Source organism: Falco peregrinus, chromosome 6, assembly GCF_023634155.1.
Source record: "Falco peregrinus isolate bFalPer1 chromosome 6, bFalPer1.pri, whole genome shotgun sequence".
In the NCBI taxonomy this organism is placed as follows: domain Eukaryota; kingdom Metazoa; phylum Chordata; class Aves; order Falconiformes; family Falconidae; genus Falco; species Falco peregrinus.
Window position 1 is genome coordinate 65,186,130 of NC_073726.1, and position 19,341 is coordinate 65,205,470.

General features: G+C 41.2%; 1 protein-coding gene across 4 annotated transcripts in view; it reads right to left on the minus strand.

Moving 5' to 3' along the window:
• The window catches only part of BRAF (B-Raf proto-oncogene, serine/threonine kinase), an 88,421-nt gene extending 69,427 nt beyond the window's left edge, over positions 1-18,994 (minus strand). Inside the window, exons 1-2 of one of the 4 annotated variants that reach the window (XM_055807276.1) lie at positions 18,666-18,994; positions 3,055-3,156 (exon numbers count right to left, since the gene is read on the minus strand). In XM_055807276.1, coding sequence (XP_055663251.1) covers positions 3,055-3,156; positions 18,666-18,809 — 246 coding nt within the window. In that variant the 5' untranslated portion in view covers positions 18,810-18,994. Of the gene's footprint in view, positions 1-3,054; positions 3,157-6,467; positions 6,757-13,051; positions 13,267-18,665 lie in introns of those variants that run through there. The other 3 variants (XM_027784064.2, XM_013297773.3, XM_055807277.1) reach the window with 3 other exon arrangements.
• Positions 18,995-19,341: the final 347 nt, after the last annotated feature.

A 19,341-nucleotide genomic window follows, 5' to 3' on the forward strand; every position in this document is an offset into this window, starting at 1 on the left:
AGGTACAGAAATTGAGCAACTGGCATGACACTGCACAGCAGCTCTGTACATAGGAAGTTTGCTACTTCTAACAGATGTATTCAACAAGGTATGCTACCCACATGTATTCTACATACTCTCCTGTTCTTTTTACTCATATAAAAACTACTGTATTTTCTTAGTTCCGCATTTCCTAGAAGTAAACGCATTCCTCCATCACACTACATTCAAAGCTTTTTAGATATGGCTCTGTCATTTCATGTTGTGACCAGGGTTGTTCAGTCCCTTTTTCTCACAGGGGAAGGAATACAGAATGTCAAAACATTAGGTCTATCAGCGACAATTAGGTTCAGGTAAATTGCTGCAAAGTAAATTCTGACAACAGAAAGTATCCCCTATACTTGACCAAGCCAAAAGCAGCCAAAAAGGTGGGAAAGGCACAGAAAGGAGGCACTAAACAACTGCTGCTAGGTTGAAATGAACAGTCAAGGGTAGACAGTAATCTCGCTTTTGACTGTATCAGGTACTCTGTAACACACTACTTTTTCTTTCCTTCATAGACTTTAGTTTTACTACCGGAAATCTACACACTAAACAAATGACAGGTTTGTAGCATTTAATGCTGTTCAATCAATCCATCTGGGGATGATCTAACCTATCTAACAAGCATCTTAACAGAAAATCCTTCTCCTCTCTCATTCCATTGTCATGGCTTAACCCCAGCTGGCAACAAAGCACCAGACAGCCAAATCACTCACACGCCCCTTTTCTGCCACAGCAGGGTAAGGGAGAGAATCAGAAAAGTGAGAAAACTCATGGGTTGAGACAAAGACAGTTTAATAGGACAGAAAAGGAACAAAATAATAATAACAGCAAAAGAATAAGAAAATACAAAACAAGTGATGCACAATGCAATTGCTTAGCACTTGCCGACCCATGCCCAGCCAGCTCCTAAGCAGCTGCCCCTGGCCAGCTTTCCCCCCAGTTTATAAACTGAGCATCACATCATATGGTACAAAGTAACCTTGTGGTCAGTTTGGGTCAGTTGTCCTGGCCACATCCCCTCCCAACTCCTTGTGCCCCCTCCAGCCTTCTCACTGGCAGGGCATGAGAGCTGAAAAACCCTTGACTTAATATAAACACCACTTGGCAACAACATCAGTGCGTATCAACATTATTCTCACACTAAATCCAAAACACAGCACTGTACCCCAGCTACTATGAAGAAAATTAGCTCTATCCCAGCCAGAACCAGGACACCCATTTTCTAGGTTCTTGGCTCACAGCTGCAAGCTCTCCCCTTCCCTAACCTTAACCACAGCTTTGGGGCTCACTGGACTTCATGATGACCAAGTTCAATCTACTAACTGGATGGCAAACTAATCCAACGAAACCAGAATATTTTCCTTCCAGGTTAGTGACTGGAAGTGGCTTAGCCACTACCGGTACTGCAAGTACCTGAACAAAGGAAGCGGAGGAACCACACAGCAAACAGCTGGGGAAAGCATTTCAATGACGGTGGACTCTTTTCACAGGACTTGCTGTCTCATGGGATAATTCAACTGAAAAAGCAGAATCCTGGTCACTTCCATCTTCCTCCCAATGGCTTAATGCTCCCTAGCCAGTACCAGCACTACTTGTCGCAAGACGTGCTTTGTGATCCAGCAGAACTCACTGCTGCAGAGGAACACCCTGCTCCGTCTTGCAGCGCTTCTCTACCACGTTGATGAGCCAGAGTTTCATCTCAGTGGCACATGGAACCACTGGACTTTCAAATCTACTTTAAGCTTCATGGTTTGTAGTCACCAAGTATTTCAGACTTACCACACTTTTTACACTACTGTAATAATTTCCTAGTGTATATTTACAACTGCAAATGTCCTTTTCCCCATCAATGAACCGCAGAATAACCAAAAAGTTTCCAGTGTAGGGATCTCAGTTTTAATTTAGATTAAAGCAAGTGACAAATGGCTGCAATGAACAACTTCACTACCTGAAATCCACACTTAGTACAGATTAAGCTCATTATTACTGCAATTTGATACACACTCTAATGAAACCAACATACATGTGGCAATATTAAGTCCAGACACATGGAATGAACTGGTTCAAGTGAAAATCGAGTGTATTTATATTATATACCATTAAGTGGTTAAAATAGTGATTAGCACTTGTTCAATACTCCCATTTCACATCAGCAATAAGTAAAGCAACTATGGAGGGCCTCATTTGACCTTAACTGTTAAGGACATTATGTCAATATTTGTATAATCAAGCTAGTGCTCTGCTCTGACATATTAAGATAAAACCTAAAAGTACCTCAAATAATGAGATCTTTATTTTTAATTACCCTGTGCCTTCAGGCAGCAATTACAATTAAAAAGACTACAAAAGAAATCTGGTTGACCTCCAGTTACTTCAATACTTGAGAGAACCAAGAACAGGGCAGGGTTTGGAGCAAGTGACACCCATTCAGTTCCTAATAGATGTAACCTATGCATGCAGTCCTTTTTTATCCTCTTAATGGTCCTATGTCAATGCAACTTTATGAATCTGGACTGATGAAAGAATACACAAATTTAATTTGTAGTTAGTTTACAAATTAAACAGCTTAAAAATATTACCCCACCCTACAATTTTATATACTTCTTTAAGAAGTTCCCGTCTACTAACATAATTTTTTAGATCCTACATGATTATTTTTGGAAGAGAAAAAAGTCAACTGCTTTAAAAGCAATGTTAATCTTATGTTTTCATGTGTATGTGTATATGTTTGCTTTTAACAACAGAGCATGACTTTTTCTATTATACAATCTTCCCCCAGCACCTAAAAAGCATGCATTACATTTCAATTGCACCAACATAATTATTAGACCATGCCAGTGATCTTCCCCTAGTGATGCGTATCAGGAATACCATACAGTTCCTTTCTATCTCCAGGAAGTTACGCTTCTGTTGCACAAGGAGAATATTCTCTTTTATTAAAGGTATTCTCAGTTTTAACATAAAATGGTTCATATAAGATCAAGATAACACACCATTAATCTAACCACAATCATTTGAATGTAAACTTACCTCTAAATATATTGATGGTGGGTTATGCTCTCCTCCAAATTTATCTAGCAGTGCCTCTATATGTTCTTGTGTTAATTTAATCATCTGTTTGATATTCCACACCTAAAACAGAAAATTAAAAATTTTTATAATCAGAAACAACATAGAGAATCTGTCCTAAAACAACAAAAAAAATACATTTCCTTGATATTTAATAACAGAAGTCCATAATAAAAAATCCTGTTCATCCACTGTCAGTAATACACAGCTTGCTTCTGAGATAAACAGAAAAAAATTAAATTTGGTTCTAAAATTCAGGGACCATTGAATTAACAACTTCAGAACAGTTTATTTTTCATGTTTATCAAAATCGTATGAAGTATTTTCCTTGGAAGACTTTGCAATCCAATTTATACAGTACTACAAAGTTTAGTGGAGGAGTTAGTCTATCAGACCTTAAGTCATCTGTGTAAACAATCACAAAACCAAGACCTGCTGTTCTATTTGCATGGGAATAGGATGTCTTGATCTTAAAGAGCACCTTCTATACCCTGTCTTCTATACTCTGTCTACCCTGCAAGTTTTCTTACAGACCTCAGACGTGATCTGTATAAGACATTTATTTCTAGTACACAGGGAAGACTTATGGCACTGCACTGTGAAACATCTTGGGTTTACTCATTCTTCATGTCTTGAAAGAGTTAGTTTTAGGACTTTGATACTATTGTAGGTGAACAGTATTATGAATCCTAATTTATACCTTAAAAAGCCAGTGAGGCACAAACCCAAACATTTAAAGCAAAATGCTACGCTGATTTAAGAAGCCACTACAGTTCAACCAAAGTCAGAAATTTATAGTGGGGTAACGGGGAGGAAGAGAAAAGAATCTCTTCTTCATAGGTAGTGTTATACAAGCTATTTATCAAGAAGAAAATATTACATCAGAGTTATTAGACCCAGGATGGAAGAAATGAAGATAATATAAATGGTGCTTCTTCCAAAGCTTTTTTTTCTGCTTCACAGATGATAATATGTATAGCCTTAAGACCAGGTCTAGATTTACAAATTTTGACAACCTACCTCATCAAAAAGATGATGCACATAACTTTATATTCTAAAGTAGATTGGATCCTATTACTGGTGCCTAAGCTGGATCAACACAAGTTTTACTGTGAAGCTTGAGATGTTCACAACGAAAACAAACTCTAAAATACAGAACTCACATTTTGCACACCACCTTATTTACCCCTTCTAATTTTAGACATCAGTTATTTACCAGCGATTTCCTAAAGTAAACTAGCAATTGATTCACTTGTAGCCCAAGTTTAGAACAGACACTAGAACAAAGATTTCATCAAGAAGCTACAGTCAAGCAAAAATAAGTTTGCTCAGGGACAAGCAATCCAAACTACAAAAAGTGAGGGAAGCAGGGGAACACCAAAGAGAGAGTGCTATTTCAAGTATTCTGTATGTAAATTCCCTTGAGGCAACTGTGGAAGTCAGCTTGCTTCTAAACTCACAATCTATCACGTCGAAGCTAGGACTCCCAACCAGCAGCGAAGAGAAGGTTTTCTCTATTTTGCTAGTTCTTTCCAAGATGGCAAGTGCTGGTTGTATGCTTGGTGAAAGAACAAGCTTGAATCAACACTATTTCAATTAACCTGTTCAATGTAAGAGTTTAGGATGCTTAGTTCCTGTGTAACTGATAACATGCTGTTAACCTGGGTGTGCATATAGAAAATCCCTGGCAAACGAAGGAATCATCTCAGGATTGCCTTCACAAACAGGTTTCATTAGTACTTAACACAACTTCTATTACTTGGTCATTCTGACAACTTTACACACTGAAAGTTTTCATCAACATACACTGTACCACAACCAATATTGACAACTTACTATACTTAAATGCCTGGCAATAGGGAAGGTGGGGATGAAAGTTGCTTCACGGAAAGTAACCCAGAATTGCAGAAAGGTTGAGGTTGGAAGGGACTTCTGCTGGTCATCTCGTCCAACCCCCTCCTCAAGCACGTTGCCCAGAAGCACAGATCACTTTTTGAGCATCTCCAAGGATGGAGACTCCACAAGCTCTCTGGGCAACCTGTGCCAGTGCTCAGTTACCCTCACAGTAAAAAAGTGTTTCCTGATGTTTAGAGGAAACCTGCCATGTTTCAGTTTAAACCCATTGCCTCTGGTCCTATCACTAGGCACTACTGGAAAGAGCCTGGCTCTGTCTTCCTTTCACCAACCCTTAATCATCTTTGTGGCCCTTCACTGGACTCTCCCCAGTGTAGCTGTGTCTCTCATTCTGGGGAGCCCAGAACTAAACACAGCACTCCAGGTGTGACCTCACCAGTGTGCTAAGTAGAATGAACCCCTGCCAGATGAGTTTCCAAATACTTCTTTTGAAGACTGATAGTGAGTAACTTCTTTGCTCATGTTTTCTATTTTGTGTCCATGAGCACAACCTTACTTCTCTCTTCTATTACAGTAAAGATACAGAATAACAAATATAATTGAGAAACAATAACATGCACAAGGGAAGCATGTTATTTAGAAGATGTGGGCAAGAAAATCAAACAGCCTTTAACATGGGCAGAAATCTTCCTGCTAAGTTAACATCATGGCAAGAGCAAAAACTGAGTGACTAATGAAGAAAATTTTAAAAAAATTAAACTTACTGCCAGGCTATGGAAAAAATGTCTCCACCTGAAGAAGCTGAAATTAGTCTAAAGGAACACAACGTTGCTCAGGGAAGCTGAAAACAATGCTCTGAATTACCTACTATACACCTGTGCACTAAAGAGCCTTTACACAAGTGAATCTTAGAGACAATACACATTTCTATTATCTTAGAAAAGCTATTCACACAGTTAAAAGTATGCTGAAGGCAGAAGGAAATTTATCAAAGTCAACCATAGCAACAAATCATTACTTGTTGCTCACAGAAATGGAAAACCTGTTTTGTGAGCCATATTTATCAAAAGTCTTCTGACAAGCTGGAAAACTTTCACAAATCTAGTATTGACTAGCATATTCTATGCCTAATCAAGTACGCAGAAGAACACATATGCCAAGGCAAATTTCCAAGCTTCACAATTTCCCTTTAAGTGGCAACTTTACTTATTTTTACTTCTAGAAAATTTACCTTTTGGCTTCCCATATCAGTGAATATGCTTATACACAGTTTTTGCGGTCTGGAGCAACCCTTAACTAGCTAGCCCCTTGAGAATCAATTCCTGTGGAAGTATACTGCATCCTACTATGCAGGATCTACAACTACTTCAACTGAAGGAACTCAAGCCTTTTCCTAACTGCAATTTGAAATTAGTGCTCTGTGCAAGTGACCTCATGCAACTCAGAAACGTGTGCTTCTGCACAACACAGTACCCACAGGTTCTGCCTCACAAAAAATACACCATACCTGTTGCACTTACACAGCCAGCAGAGCCAGCAACTTCAGCCTGTCTGTTCCCCTTGCAGAGTTGCTTGTTCCAATAACTCATCTCAGCTAAGTTTGCATCATGTGCGCCAGCGCAGCCTTACAGACTTTGAGACAAGACATACGCCAATCATACCTGTGGAAGAAACCTGAAACACTAGGTTCTTAAGAATTAAATCTTCTGAGTTCAGTAGTACTCACAGACATACGGGTTTCTTTCAACTGTGCAAATGAAACCTAAGTGTACAAAAATTGCCTAGGATTTTAGGAAGTGTCTCACTCTCCATAAGCACACACATTCCAGGACAGCAGCAAAGAACTACCAAACAACAGGGACAACAAAAACATGAAATGTAGAATCCTTTTAGCAGTTCTAGATCAAAGAGCTTGTTCCTAGATAACAGAATAAACCCAAGCTTTTCAAGTTAAACACGTACACATTAATACCATTCTTTCCTCAAGATCTCACAACAATCCCTTTATCCACACTTTATTCACACTTTCTCTAGAATAAGAGAAAATTGCAGAAGGCTGCTGGTCATTAAGAAAGAACAGACATAGCTTTTGATAACCCTTATGAGCACTCCACCACACTTAGGAAGCTCCACACCTATAGGAAACCATAAAACCACAATTGCCAAGTATCTCGCAGAAATATAAAAAATTATGCCAGCCTAAGTGACAGTTGCTAGAAGTCTTAACGTTTTCTAAAGTAAATCTGCAACGTACCTAGTACCATCCCACATCAAGTCCAGTCCCTTCCCACAATCAGCAGCAAGGTTATTTGAGACACATTGTTTCATTGTAGCTCCACGAAAAAGTAATGAATCCTTTACAACCTGGGTAACCTTATCATTTTTTTTTTTTAAAAAAAAGCCTCAAATTAATTATTCTGTCCTGTGTGGTTAGGTTAAGGTTATTCTCTGTCACAAGAGATTAGATTTGATTCTGCTTTTAGTGCTGCTGATACAAGGAAGCTGACACAGGCTAACATGGACACAGGCAGCCAGAAGACTGGAAATATTCCAGATATGCTGGAATATATCAACTTGTATCTGCCTATTGTGGATAACTGTGCATTAATTTTGCAAATAAGCACTCCCTTGCAATGTAATAAAGATGATGACCTATTTCAAGCCAGAGGCAAGCCAGATACAGTAGAAGCCTAAATCCATTCTATTCAGGGAAGACTATGGCTCCACAAATGTGAGCCTATAAGCCACAGTTATTTCTGCATCTTTTGCTGCTTGTCAAAACATGCAGTGCCTGAGACAGCACAAAACAAACTATCTTTTATACTTTTTGCACCTGGCACCAGTACTCAAATCTTACAGCACATCTCAACTCTAAGCTGCATGATTCACATTTGGTAGAAGACACCTGAGAGTTCAAATATATTCTGTAAAGAAAAAAAAAAAGCCATTATTTGTCCAGGCACAGTATGTTCTGCATTGATGGAGGATACTTTGATAGAATCAAGGTAATTAAAAACAGAAATAAGAAATTAAGCATTTAATTTGGAAACTGTTCTATAAGGAGGCCAAAATCATCAATACCTATCCAATACTATTCTAATCAGTCCCTTCGGGCTTCTTTCTTACACAATCAATTCAATTGTTTGGTCCACTGAACTAGGGTCCACTTTGTCAGAAAATGCTTTAGAAAGCTGTCACGCATGAGATTGTTCATAGCTAGACTAACGTCTTAACTAACTTGATAGTGAAGCATTAGGGAGAGAGGCATGAGGACATATGAAAGGGGTTAATAACTCAGCACCTCACCTCACCATTCACATGTCAAAATGCAGAGTTTGCATTTTCCAGTTTCTTTCCTGAAAATCACTCTTATCTCTTCCTCATGTTGCTATTTTTTCTTGAGATACTTTACACCCGCATCAAGCTTGAAATGTTCTAGTTTATTACAAAGCTTGTTCTTAATTTTCTGCATTGCCTGCTGGAACATGCACATACAGTGGGAAGGACAGTCCTTTCCTTCTTCCTTTACTTCAGCCTCTAGATCTTCTCCATCTCTCAGTGGAAGATTCTCTCAACTCCCACATCTGCTGTGTTAATTTTTCCATTTTTCCTACTCTGCTGGCTTTTCATGTCTACCACATTTTCAATGCTGTAGTTAAACTTTTCATTAAACAAGTATGAAAAATACTATCAGTTGAAAAACTACTGAATTGAAAAGCAGCTTGCAATGGGTTTCACGTACAAGTTTACACAAGTGACATAAACGTAAGCATTGAGGCTGCCTTTCCTAGTTTATTTTCCCCAACTTTTTATTAATGTTGGTGAATCATTTTTATCACAGCTCCTTTACAATGTCTGAGATATGAACTCTGACAGTGTTATTTTCTTTGTTGGCTAGCTAGACAGTTCAGAATGGGTGTGGTTAACATTTACAATCACAGAATAGTAAGTTATGGACAATATCTACAGAAGTTACTGTAGCCAAGAGAAAAAGGATCTGGTATCTCTTTTTCCACAAAAGTCTATGAACATATCTTTCTAGGCTGGTCAAGAATGGCCTGGTGAAGATGTGTAATAGTATATTCAAGAAGGAAAATCCTCAAGAAGAGGTACAACTTTTTTTGTACCATCATGTCTGATGACTAAGATCATAACTAGGTCAGCTAATACAGTAAAGTGATCAGAAGGTATCTGTTGTAAGCACAACAGTTAGTAAAATATTAAAAAGGTTTAAAGATGAAAACTATTTTTGATTTAACAGACAACATTTTTTGGGAAGGAAAGGCCAATTCTTATCCCCCTGTAACCAGCAGTGCAGGTTTTCAACTGTGGCTGTTGTGACACTGCTCCTGTTAACCAGTAAACCCCACCAAACCCAAACACTCAACAACTCCCTCCCTACTCCAAAAACCTAGGAAGTATTTGACCAAGCTAATGCTCAAGTATCAGAGTATCATCTTTGAGGAGTTAGCAGCAGAAACTCTATTGACACAACCAGCAGTAGACTAACTCTGTGATTCCAAAACAAACACATTCAATAAAAACTTGCTTTCTTTACTAGAGAACTTCCACCACATAAAATCCTGGTATTACTTAAGTTTTTATGTAATATTTGTGCATCTCTCATTTATTTACAAACCACCAGTTGTAACTGAGAGCAATCTATGTCTTTTCCTTTGTTTATTTCTAAACATGAATGTAATTGCTCATCATTCAACCCTACTCTTAAAGCAGAATAAATAGCCTTTCAGTCTGGCTGGCCTTTGTCTCTTAAGTTGCCTCTTCTTTAACAAAAGGAATTCAGACTTCAAATGTTCCTTGCTTCTTAAAAGCATTTACAATTACTTTTTTTAATATAGTGATAAATTGTAAAGGATAAAGCTCAATAAAGTCTACCCTTGAAACACAACCAAGCAGTTTGTCTAGAAGAACAGTCACCAAGAGCCTCTGGCAGTGGTTGCTTCACAGCTTACACCAACCTAGAAGGTGGGTGCAACTATCGTATTGTCCTTGGCTATTTACCCCTGCTCCCTTCCTTACGCTTTCTCCAGAACTTAAACCTTCGGCTGAACTATTTCAGTATGCTAAACAAGCAGAAAATTGTTCTCTTTGTCAAGGTTAGTTTCCTGCCAGTCTAGCGTGCTCAAACAGCTTGGCAAACGACCCAGTGACCACCTAAGCTGGGGAAAAAAGCCACCTTTCCTCTCCACAGCCCACAGTTAGATGGATTCAGGCTACTGTGAAATAGCAGCCTTCTTGTTTAAGTTTCAACTCTCTTTCATTCCCCCACTTTTTCCATCACCTGCCATCTTTGCTGCTTGCTGCTAAGTAGAATTTTCCTCCAAGCACTATAAAAAGGAAAGTTAACAAATGGTTTCTACCGCAGTAGAACAGCAGTGTGTGAAAAAATAAGAGGTGCCTGTATCCTTCATTTAAATCATTAACCACCAGTTGCACAGCTTTCTTTGATCTAACTGAATCTTTAATTTAGTATTCCATAAGGCTTTTGTGTTGCACTACTACTAGCCCTTTTGTTCATTTTGGTACTTAATTCAGTAGACATGAGGATCATACAGAGATCAAGTTCTGGTACAATTCACTGTATTTACATTTATGAACTTAACTTCTCCCTAGACTGTCACAGGTTTTAACCAAAAAAAAAAACCACACACAACCCCAAAAAAACACAACACGAAACTACCCAGATTTTCTAACTCATTTAAGAATGCAGTTTTGCTTTAGAGATATAACTACCACAGACTCTCAAAAACTGTTAAATCCATACGGCAGTGAAGTTCAAAAAAAGACAATCATGCATACAGCAGACTATTTCTTTGCACACCTTAAGCTTAAGACAAGTCATATTTGCGATGAAAAGCAAGCAGCCAACCAGCTAATTACAATAATAAGAAGAAAACACTAGTCAAGCAGAGCTCTTAAACGGCTTGGATCACATGAATTAAAATGACAAAACAAATTAACTCAGTCTCAGCTGAACTACAGAACTTACTCTGCTCTCTCCTTGCCAGAGCACACAATTAATTAGACTATCCAGAAAAGATAATCAGCACCTATTTAACAGTTAGTTTTCAATCCATAAAATAACTTGTTACACACTTCCACAATATTCCACCACTAAACTATTACTACACAGTGCATGTGTTTCCTGACAGCTGGTTAGAAAATGTAGACAGCTGGAATTGTTAGTCAAATACAAATATATTCTGTTTGTTTAGAAGTACCTGTGATCCAATAAAGTAACTAAGGTATCGCATTTTTTATCACAAACAGGTCTCAAAACCTAAACCAGAGCAAATGTGATTTGCTCCCAGTCACAGAGAACAGTCACAAATAGAAACTGCCACAGAAACCACATTCTCCTAAACGGCATTCTATGTTCTACTCAGCAGACCATGCTGCCTTAGTAACCCTAATACCAACATGAAAAATGAAACAATTTTAAACGCAGAATTGGTTCCTTGCCACTCATTGTAGAGTTGGAGAGTTAAAAAAAAATAAATAAATAATCCAAACCAATAAACAACAGCTACCATGGTAGGATGGTGAAAAGAACCATCTAGTTTAGAAAACTGAAAAAAACCCAACACTGGGAAAGATGGAAAAGTACATTTAACACCAGCTTTACTAATAAAGATACTGTTTAAGGGGCCTCACTACAGAACAGATGAAGATATTAGAGGTGGTATACCCCTTTTTGTGGTTAAAAAAAAATTAATCCCAGCCACTTAGTTAAGCAACACATTTTTAAACAGTAAGTACATTTTCTTCATTAACTACCTCACTTGCTTGCCTCCTAGAAAAAAGGTTTTAAAGCAAGTTGGTACCCTTCCTATGGAAATTGAATTGCCTCTTCACACTAAATTTTGTGCAGGTATACTGGGAAAACTCACCAAAATATTTCACTTGATCAGAACCTTGGAAAAACAAAAGCTTCCTTCAGTGCCCAAACACACTCCCTATGATCTCCTGAATTCAGTATCAATAGTATGCAGAATTAATTTGGTACCAAGCACTATACCTGCACTGCATGACAAGCTTCATTTTGAAGAGAGCACAGACTGTTTTGTGATCTTCAATGCTCACATTGGTTGGGGAGTGTCATGGTGGGATGACAGCCAGCAGCACTGTTCCCTGAAAACTAACTGAACTGAGAGGACCTTTGGATAATGGGAATTAAAAATTAGATCTTTGGCTGTTTCACCCTTTTTTGCTAGGGTACATGTTAATAAAACGTCATCAGAAACAGAATAAAGAAAGGCACTGTTACTGCTCCTTCAAAATAACACAAATACTAAAAAGGTGAAGTAACAAGCCAAACACTTGCAGCAAGGGATTTAAACAGAAGAGGAAAAAAAAAAAAAAAAAAAAAAAAGGCATCTAATTCTGCATCAAGCAGCCTTGTTGGTAGCATTAGCCACAGAAGAGGAAATCAGTTGCATAAATATGTATTTCATCATTTTGGAAAGAAGCTGTGCGCAGGAGGGAAGATGAGGAGGATTCCATTGTACACCCAAAAAGTTCAAGAGCAATTGCAATAAAAAAGCCAAAGCAAAGAAGTACATATCCTGCACACTGACTTCTGCATCCTCCTGCACTAGCTATAAGAAAATAACTGTGTTCACACACAGAGATTTGTGAACAGTTGAAAATTACGAAAACCATCTCACACCTCAAAAAACTAAATACTGTCTCTAGAACTCTCATGGTCAAAGCTGCTGGAAAAGTATACTTAATATACAAGAAGATCACAGAGGACCTTCACATCCCTGGCATACCGGCAAAACTATGTCATGTAATCATATTTCGGTGAAAGCTATGCTCAGAAGCAATCCAGCATGGGAAGGTCACAACCATAAAGATCTAACATGTCAGGATCCAAACCTGGCAAGTCCAGCTAAGGAAGCCTCAGCTGAACAAGACTTCTCATTCAAATATAAAAAGTGAAGGCCTATACAGTTTTATGGGACAAAGATGATCTTAAAAAAAAAAAAAAAAAAAAAAAAAAAAAGAAAGAGAGAGAGGGGATAGGGGAAACCACCATACTACCACTACTCCCCCTAAACACACTCCCTTTGTCTCCTACCTCACAAGAGTTTCAGAGCTCATTGGGTGCTGAATGTTGAAGACGTTCAGTTCACTAAGCTTGCAGAAAAATAACCCAGCAAAAGTGATGCCAATTTTCTTCAGCATTAATGAGCTGTATCAACTTCAGAAAAGACCTATGTGGTACTAAGTCAGCACAAGGGAGCAGATCTGGCTGAGCAGCCTGACGCAGGAAACAGCAAAGGCTCTCCCTCTGGGTGGCAAAGCACCATTTGATTGACTTCAGTGTAACTGCAGTGACAGGGAGCGGCATCAACCGTTAGGGACTATGGTTATGACACAGCATTTGTACTACACTGTACGTTACACCACCCTTCAAAAGCAAGTGATGCAAACTGAAAATAAAGCTTATGTACAACTTACACTTGGCCAGAAAGTTTCTCCAAAACCAGCTTCTAATGTAAGGCTGGACTGGAAGAGGATTAGCTATTTCATGACTGTTTGAAACCTTTTATTGCTTCCCTTGGAAGTACAAATAAAATTATATTCCCTTCTAATTGACATTCCCTCCAAAATATTTCATGCAAATTTTCTATAGATAAAACAATTAATAAAACAGAACTACAGACTTACTGCAAAGTAACAAACCAAAGTGGAATATTGGAGCTTTAGGGAAATTGTTGTTTTCCAGTTTGCTTTAAAAAAATGTCTACAGTATTTTTAACTGCATGCAACAAAAGAATTGTCTTTCCTGGCTAAGAAGCGTCAAGAGGGATATTATTAGAACAGCTTTAAAAATAAGAGGTCTTTTGAGTTTAACAACTACAACAAAATACAAATGGGAATAGCATTGGTGGCTTAAGTTAACAACAAAAATTAACAAAAAACTCAGTATCAAACACTTTGTACCCAATCAGTCTGCAAATATCAACAGACAAGAAACAAGCCTCCTGAGATATCAAAACTTTTGAGAGGAAGCTACTACTCTATCAAGCAAATTTTCTGTAATCAAACAAGCTACCACAGGACAGAGCCGTTAATCTTATTCCCTTTTGGGAAAGACATCATAAGCAGAAATCTCTTTAATATCCCCACTAAACTCAAGTATTTCAAGGCTGTTGTCTAATGTTCGATCTACATTGCCACAAAAAAATCATAAAAAGCCTAAGGAAAAAAAGACAAAATATTATCAAAGTCATCAGTTTTTCTACGCCTGGATGAACTTCATTCCCAACATGTATTTGCCTGTGGAGGTGACAGAACCTATTATTGAACATTTTACAAAGAAGTTCAGAAAGTCTGTTTTTATGCTTCACTACACTTACTCATAAAGAAAAAGGTCTAACAGTAATGCGAAACCATCTCCTCTTCTACCATTTAAACTCACTACCACTGGCAGTAATCACCACAAGCCTGGAGAATGAATTATTTGCATTCTTTGCATCAGATTTGACAATTTCCATTTCTTTTTTAAACAGCTTGAGGGTTTTTTTCAGTCCTTCCTCAAAGCTCTGACTTTCCAGATTTCAGATCGCTGTTATCTTTCTTCTCTAGACTGACCTCAGCTAGCCTGTGCTTTTCTTGAAGCTGTGACCTGAAGTCAGACATAGTATTCAGCTAAGGCCTTTCCTGTGTTATGCAGAACAGAAGAATTATTTGACTTCTCTTTTGAAATATACTCCTGCAGAATATTATTGGATATGAAGCATAATGTAGCTAAAGTTTAACTCGTCCTCACAATTAAACAGGATGTCATTGACAGGCTATAAAGTTAGCTCAATCACTGAACAAAAATGCAATGAAACATAATTGAGATTCAACATCAAACGTATTCCCAAAACTACAAAAGCAATGAAGTAAAAAAATGCTTGCAACATTTCAACTTTCCAAATAAGTAGCACGTTTAATTGTAAACTCTTCAGAGAAAGAGAAACTTAAAAGGAAAGTTCTTCTAGTACTCAGCATGATAGATTCCCTAAATGCTATTGCGACAAAAACCACCTCAGTTTTTCTTTTTATGTTACTTTATGAGAACCTACTACTTACTTTATGTCATAAGGTTAGAACACCTTTTTGTTCTATGCATTTTATTATTCTTCTTAAATCATTTTGTCAGATTAAGGTTTCTAAATATATACCTAATATCCATGCAGGATAAATTTCAGCATTGCCACCTAGAAAATGATCGACCGTTGAACAGCTCAGTGAAGCCCTCACTTCACAACCTCCAAAGCTATTTTTGTCTTCCAAAGAGAAGTTCAGGGCACAAAGCTCCAAGTACAGAAAATCCCATTTGAATTATTTAATATTGGTGTAAATAATCTCTAGCAACAAGAACAAGAGCCTTTCCTCCCAGCTGTCACACACTCCTTACTATATCAACAACCCTGTAATACTCCAAAAAGCTTCCATCCAAACAATCTCTTGTCCTGAGAATTCATCCTGGGGAAGAAGCCAATCTACGTGCCTCTGGACACCAGCACTTATCCTAGGCCTCCCAACACCAGCAACTCAACGGTAAAGCAGAAGAGGAAAATTTCTGCAAAATTCACTTGCCCCTACTCTTTTCAAATACTATCTCTCCCATAAGTACCCATTTCCTAAATGTACTATACGAGTGCACAGGCAACTACTCTCACTAATCTGTTGTACAAAAAAAAAAAAAAAAGCTTCAGCAATTATTACACTCTTATGAAATAACTTAATTATTAATCAGCAGTTAGGCTACTGAAGCAACCTCTAAAGCAGTAAATTCATTATTTGATCAAAAACTGTCCATGAGTTGAACAACACTACTTAAATTTGTTTTTCAAAATCCCAACCCTGAATTTGTAAGTGACACTGACGCAGTTGTAACCAACACAGAGCACTCCATTACTATCTTGACACAGAATACCTCCTTTACCAGAGTGCTCCAACTTAAAAGTTTGTGTAAAACTACTTCAAGGTCTGTCAGAAATTCTTGTCCATTCCCCTCTTTTAGAACTAGAAACTGAGTACAGAACTGAAGGTTTTCCTTCTGGAAATCAGGGCTGCAGGGAATGAAAAGATTTCCAGGTATTTCCTCAAAATAAGTGAGATGATGCTCCTTGATTTGCTTTCACAGCAAGGGTACTTTTTAAGCTTAGATTTACCTTGTCTTGAAGGAATGAACCACAACACTAGGACATGTACTTGCATTAGAGCCATGAGTCAGTCAGAAGCACTTCAGTATTTTTCTGACTTATGTCACTTTGCATTTACACTAAAGGTTGGCTTGTTTTAGTATTAAGGATAGTTTCCATTTTAACTGAATCAGCAATTTTTTTGTCTTGAACTTTATTAAAAGTACGGGCTTAGATGAAGTAATAGGTGTACTTACATAGTAAACAAAATTTAATTACTGATGACTTGAGGAAGCACTAGCTAACTAAAGAAAAAAAAACACATCAGAAAATAAAAATTCTACCACCAGCTCTGCCCTAGACCTGTGTGTTTCAGTATTTCCAATGTATGAGAAGTTTGCTTTTAAACAATACAAGAATACCCTCAAACACTTTCTAACCTTGAACGTATGCACCCATACTTGCAACGTACCAATCTCTCTGGCTGGCAGGTGTTCCAGACACCAGACTGCTCCTCTCCCTCCCTCCCTTTCATATAGGGATGCAAGATATTCAGGGCGGGAGGAGAAGCAGCTATGCTATGTAATTTAGCATTTGGAGTCAAATCTAATGACTGACACAGGCTAAAGCATTTTTGACAGCCAAGTGACTTATGGCAGTTTCACAAACACCTCCCTTGGTAAGAAAATTGATTTTTAAAAAAACATTCTTGCCTCCTGCCATGCCTTCCCCTCCTCTCTCTTGCACTGCAGTTTATTTACTCAGCTCAGCTGTATTGATACTACGGTTTCTAGGGCCACAATATAAACTAGTTATTGAAATAATTCCACAGAATCTGTTTTTTGGTTTTATGGCAGAAATAACTGAGAAAGTCAGTTCCATGCACAGCTGCACCAACACAATCTAGGCGTTAAGTCAGCAAAACGCTTATTAACGTAATTTTGGTGCTGAAAGAAAGCATTTGTTAAAGCCCACTCTTTAGGTATTTAGGTTTCTCAACCAGTTGAGAGTTTCTCCTTACTAGGGAAAGTTAAGATTGAACTTGCATAACTGAAAGCATTTGATCACCCTGCTGGTTAGGTGCAAATACATGTATATTGCTAAGTTTTGCCTGCCTTCAGCAAGTAAGCCAGTAGCTCCTCAGGATGAGGGAATCAATCTCACCTCTTGCTAGCACAGACAGGAGTAGACTTCCCTATTTCTCCTTTCTGGCCCTCTACCCAGAATGAGCTCTCGTACTTGTCAAACTTCTCTAACTCATTAATTCCACTATAATCCACTATGCTATTAATAGATCAAATGCATAAAAAGACAGTCTTTTCCGGGTTAGCTGGGAGTCAAACTGGATCCCTCTGTGAGCTGATGATTGAAGCCAGCTCATTTTCCCTGCAAGAGGCTCTCCCCCCAGAGCAGCAAGGAGTTGTGACCTGGTGGGCTCAGCACCTCACAGGGACACAAGACTCTGCCCACAGAGGACAGGCCCGGTACTAATCACACAGGCACACTCAGGAAACCAAAGCTGAGCTGAAATAATCTTCACCAACTAAGGCTTGAAACAAGAAGCAAAGCTTCTGGCATCCGTATTTACCTCCAGAACAGACCTGATGCATGGCATTTGGCAATTTGTTCTGACTTTGATGCCTATGGTATTTGAATCTGCAAAATACCTTGCATTGTTAAGGCACATTTTAGCCCACCTTCTGAAAACGCTTCAGAAGCATGAAGAACTTACACTTGAACCCCAGCAAAATAGGGAGCACCACTCGCTCTCCGTGGGATCGCGATGTTAAGTAACGTGCCCCCAACACGGGAAGCGTGAGAGAGACACACGCCAGAGGCCCGGCGCCCCCAGGGCCCGCACCGTGCCCCGGCCGTTAACGTCCCCTCAGACTCCCCGTGCAGAAACGCTGAGCCAGGCCAACGGCCACCCAGGAACCGTACCCACCCCGCTTTTAAAATGTATTTCGAGCGTTTCAAAACCACCGGGGGAAACCGGTTATAACCCCACCCCACCCCCCAAACCTTCGCCGGCCGCAGCCCCCAGGTAACAGCGAGCGTGACAGCAGCGGCGCGGAGCCGGGCGCGTTTGAAACGAGGCGGTGACCGCCACCGCCACCCTGCCCAGCCGGAGCGCGGCGCGGCGGGGGAAGCCACAGCCCCCCCGGGCCCGGGCGCGCCGCCTCCTCACGGCGGCACGGGCCGCCCCCGGGACGGAGCGGGCCCGGGCCCCGGGCGCTGCCTGCCGGGAGCGAGGCCGCGGCGAGACGCGCAACCTCCCCGCCCCGCCACTGCATCACCGGCGGCGGCTGGAGCCAGCGGCGCCCCCGCCGCCGGAGGGGGGAGAAGGCCGAGGCCTGCCCGGAGCGAGGATCCCCGCCGCCACCGGCCCCGAGCCTCGCCCTGCCCCGCGGGGCCCCGGCGAGCCCCGCGCCGCCGCCACCGCCCCGTCCGGACCCGCCAGCGGCCCCCGGGTGCGGGCCGGCCGGAGGGGGCGGGGGCGCGATCGGCGGCGGGGGGCGGGGGGCCGCCGCAGCCGCCGTGTGGCCTCACCTCCTCCGGGATGGCCGGGTCGCCGCTGCCGCCGCTGCCCGCCGCGTAACAGGCGCCGAGCGCGGGCGGCGGCGGCTCGGGCTCCATGTCCCCGTTGAAGAGCGAGGCCCCCTCCGCGCTGCTGCCGCTGCTCAGCGCCGCCATCTTGGATCGAAGCGCTTGGGCGAGGGAGGGGGAGGGGGGAGCCGCGTCCCCGCCGCCGGGACGCCCCCAGCCGCGACCCGTAGTGGGAGGGGGGAGGGGGGCGAGCGCAGATCCCGGCCAGCTCCCAGCGGCCCGCGCCACCGTCACGTCACGCCCGACCCGTGACGTCACCCAGAATCGCCACCACGGCCACTGCGCATGAGCAGTCTGACGTCACCGGGAAACACCCTGACGTCACGGCGCGACCACCCGTCGCCCTGGGAACTCGAACGTGGGCTCGGGCCCCGCCCCCTTCTCTCGGCCCCGCCCCCTGCGGCGCAGCGCCCCCTGGCGGCGCGACTAAGCACTGCGCTAGGAGCCGGGGGCGCGGAGGCTGGCGGCCGGCGCCGGCGGGGCGGGAAGTGCGGGGGGGCGGCTGGGAGCGCGGAGCCCGGAGGCGGCCCGCGGAGACGCGGCCTGGCGGGGGCCGAACACCGGGATCAGGGAGCCTGCGGCCGGGTCCCGCCGCGGGCCTCAGCCATCGCCCGGAGTG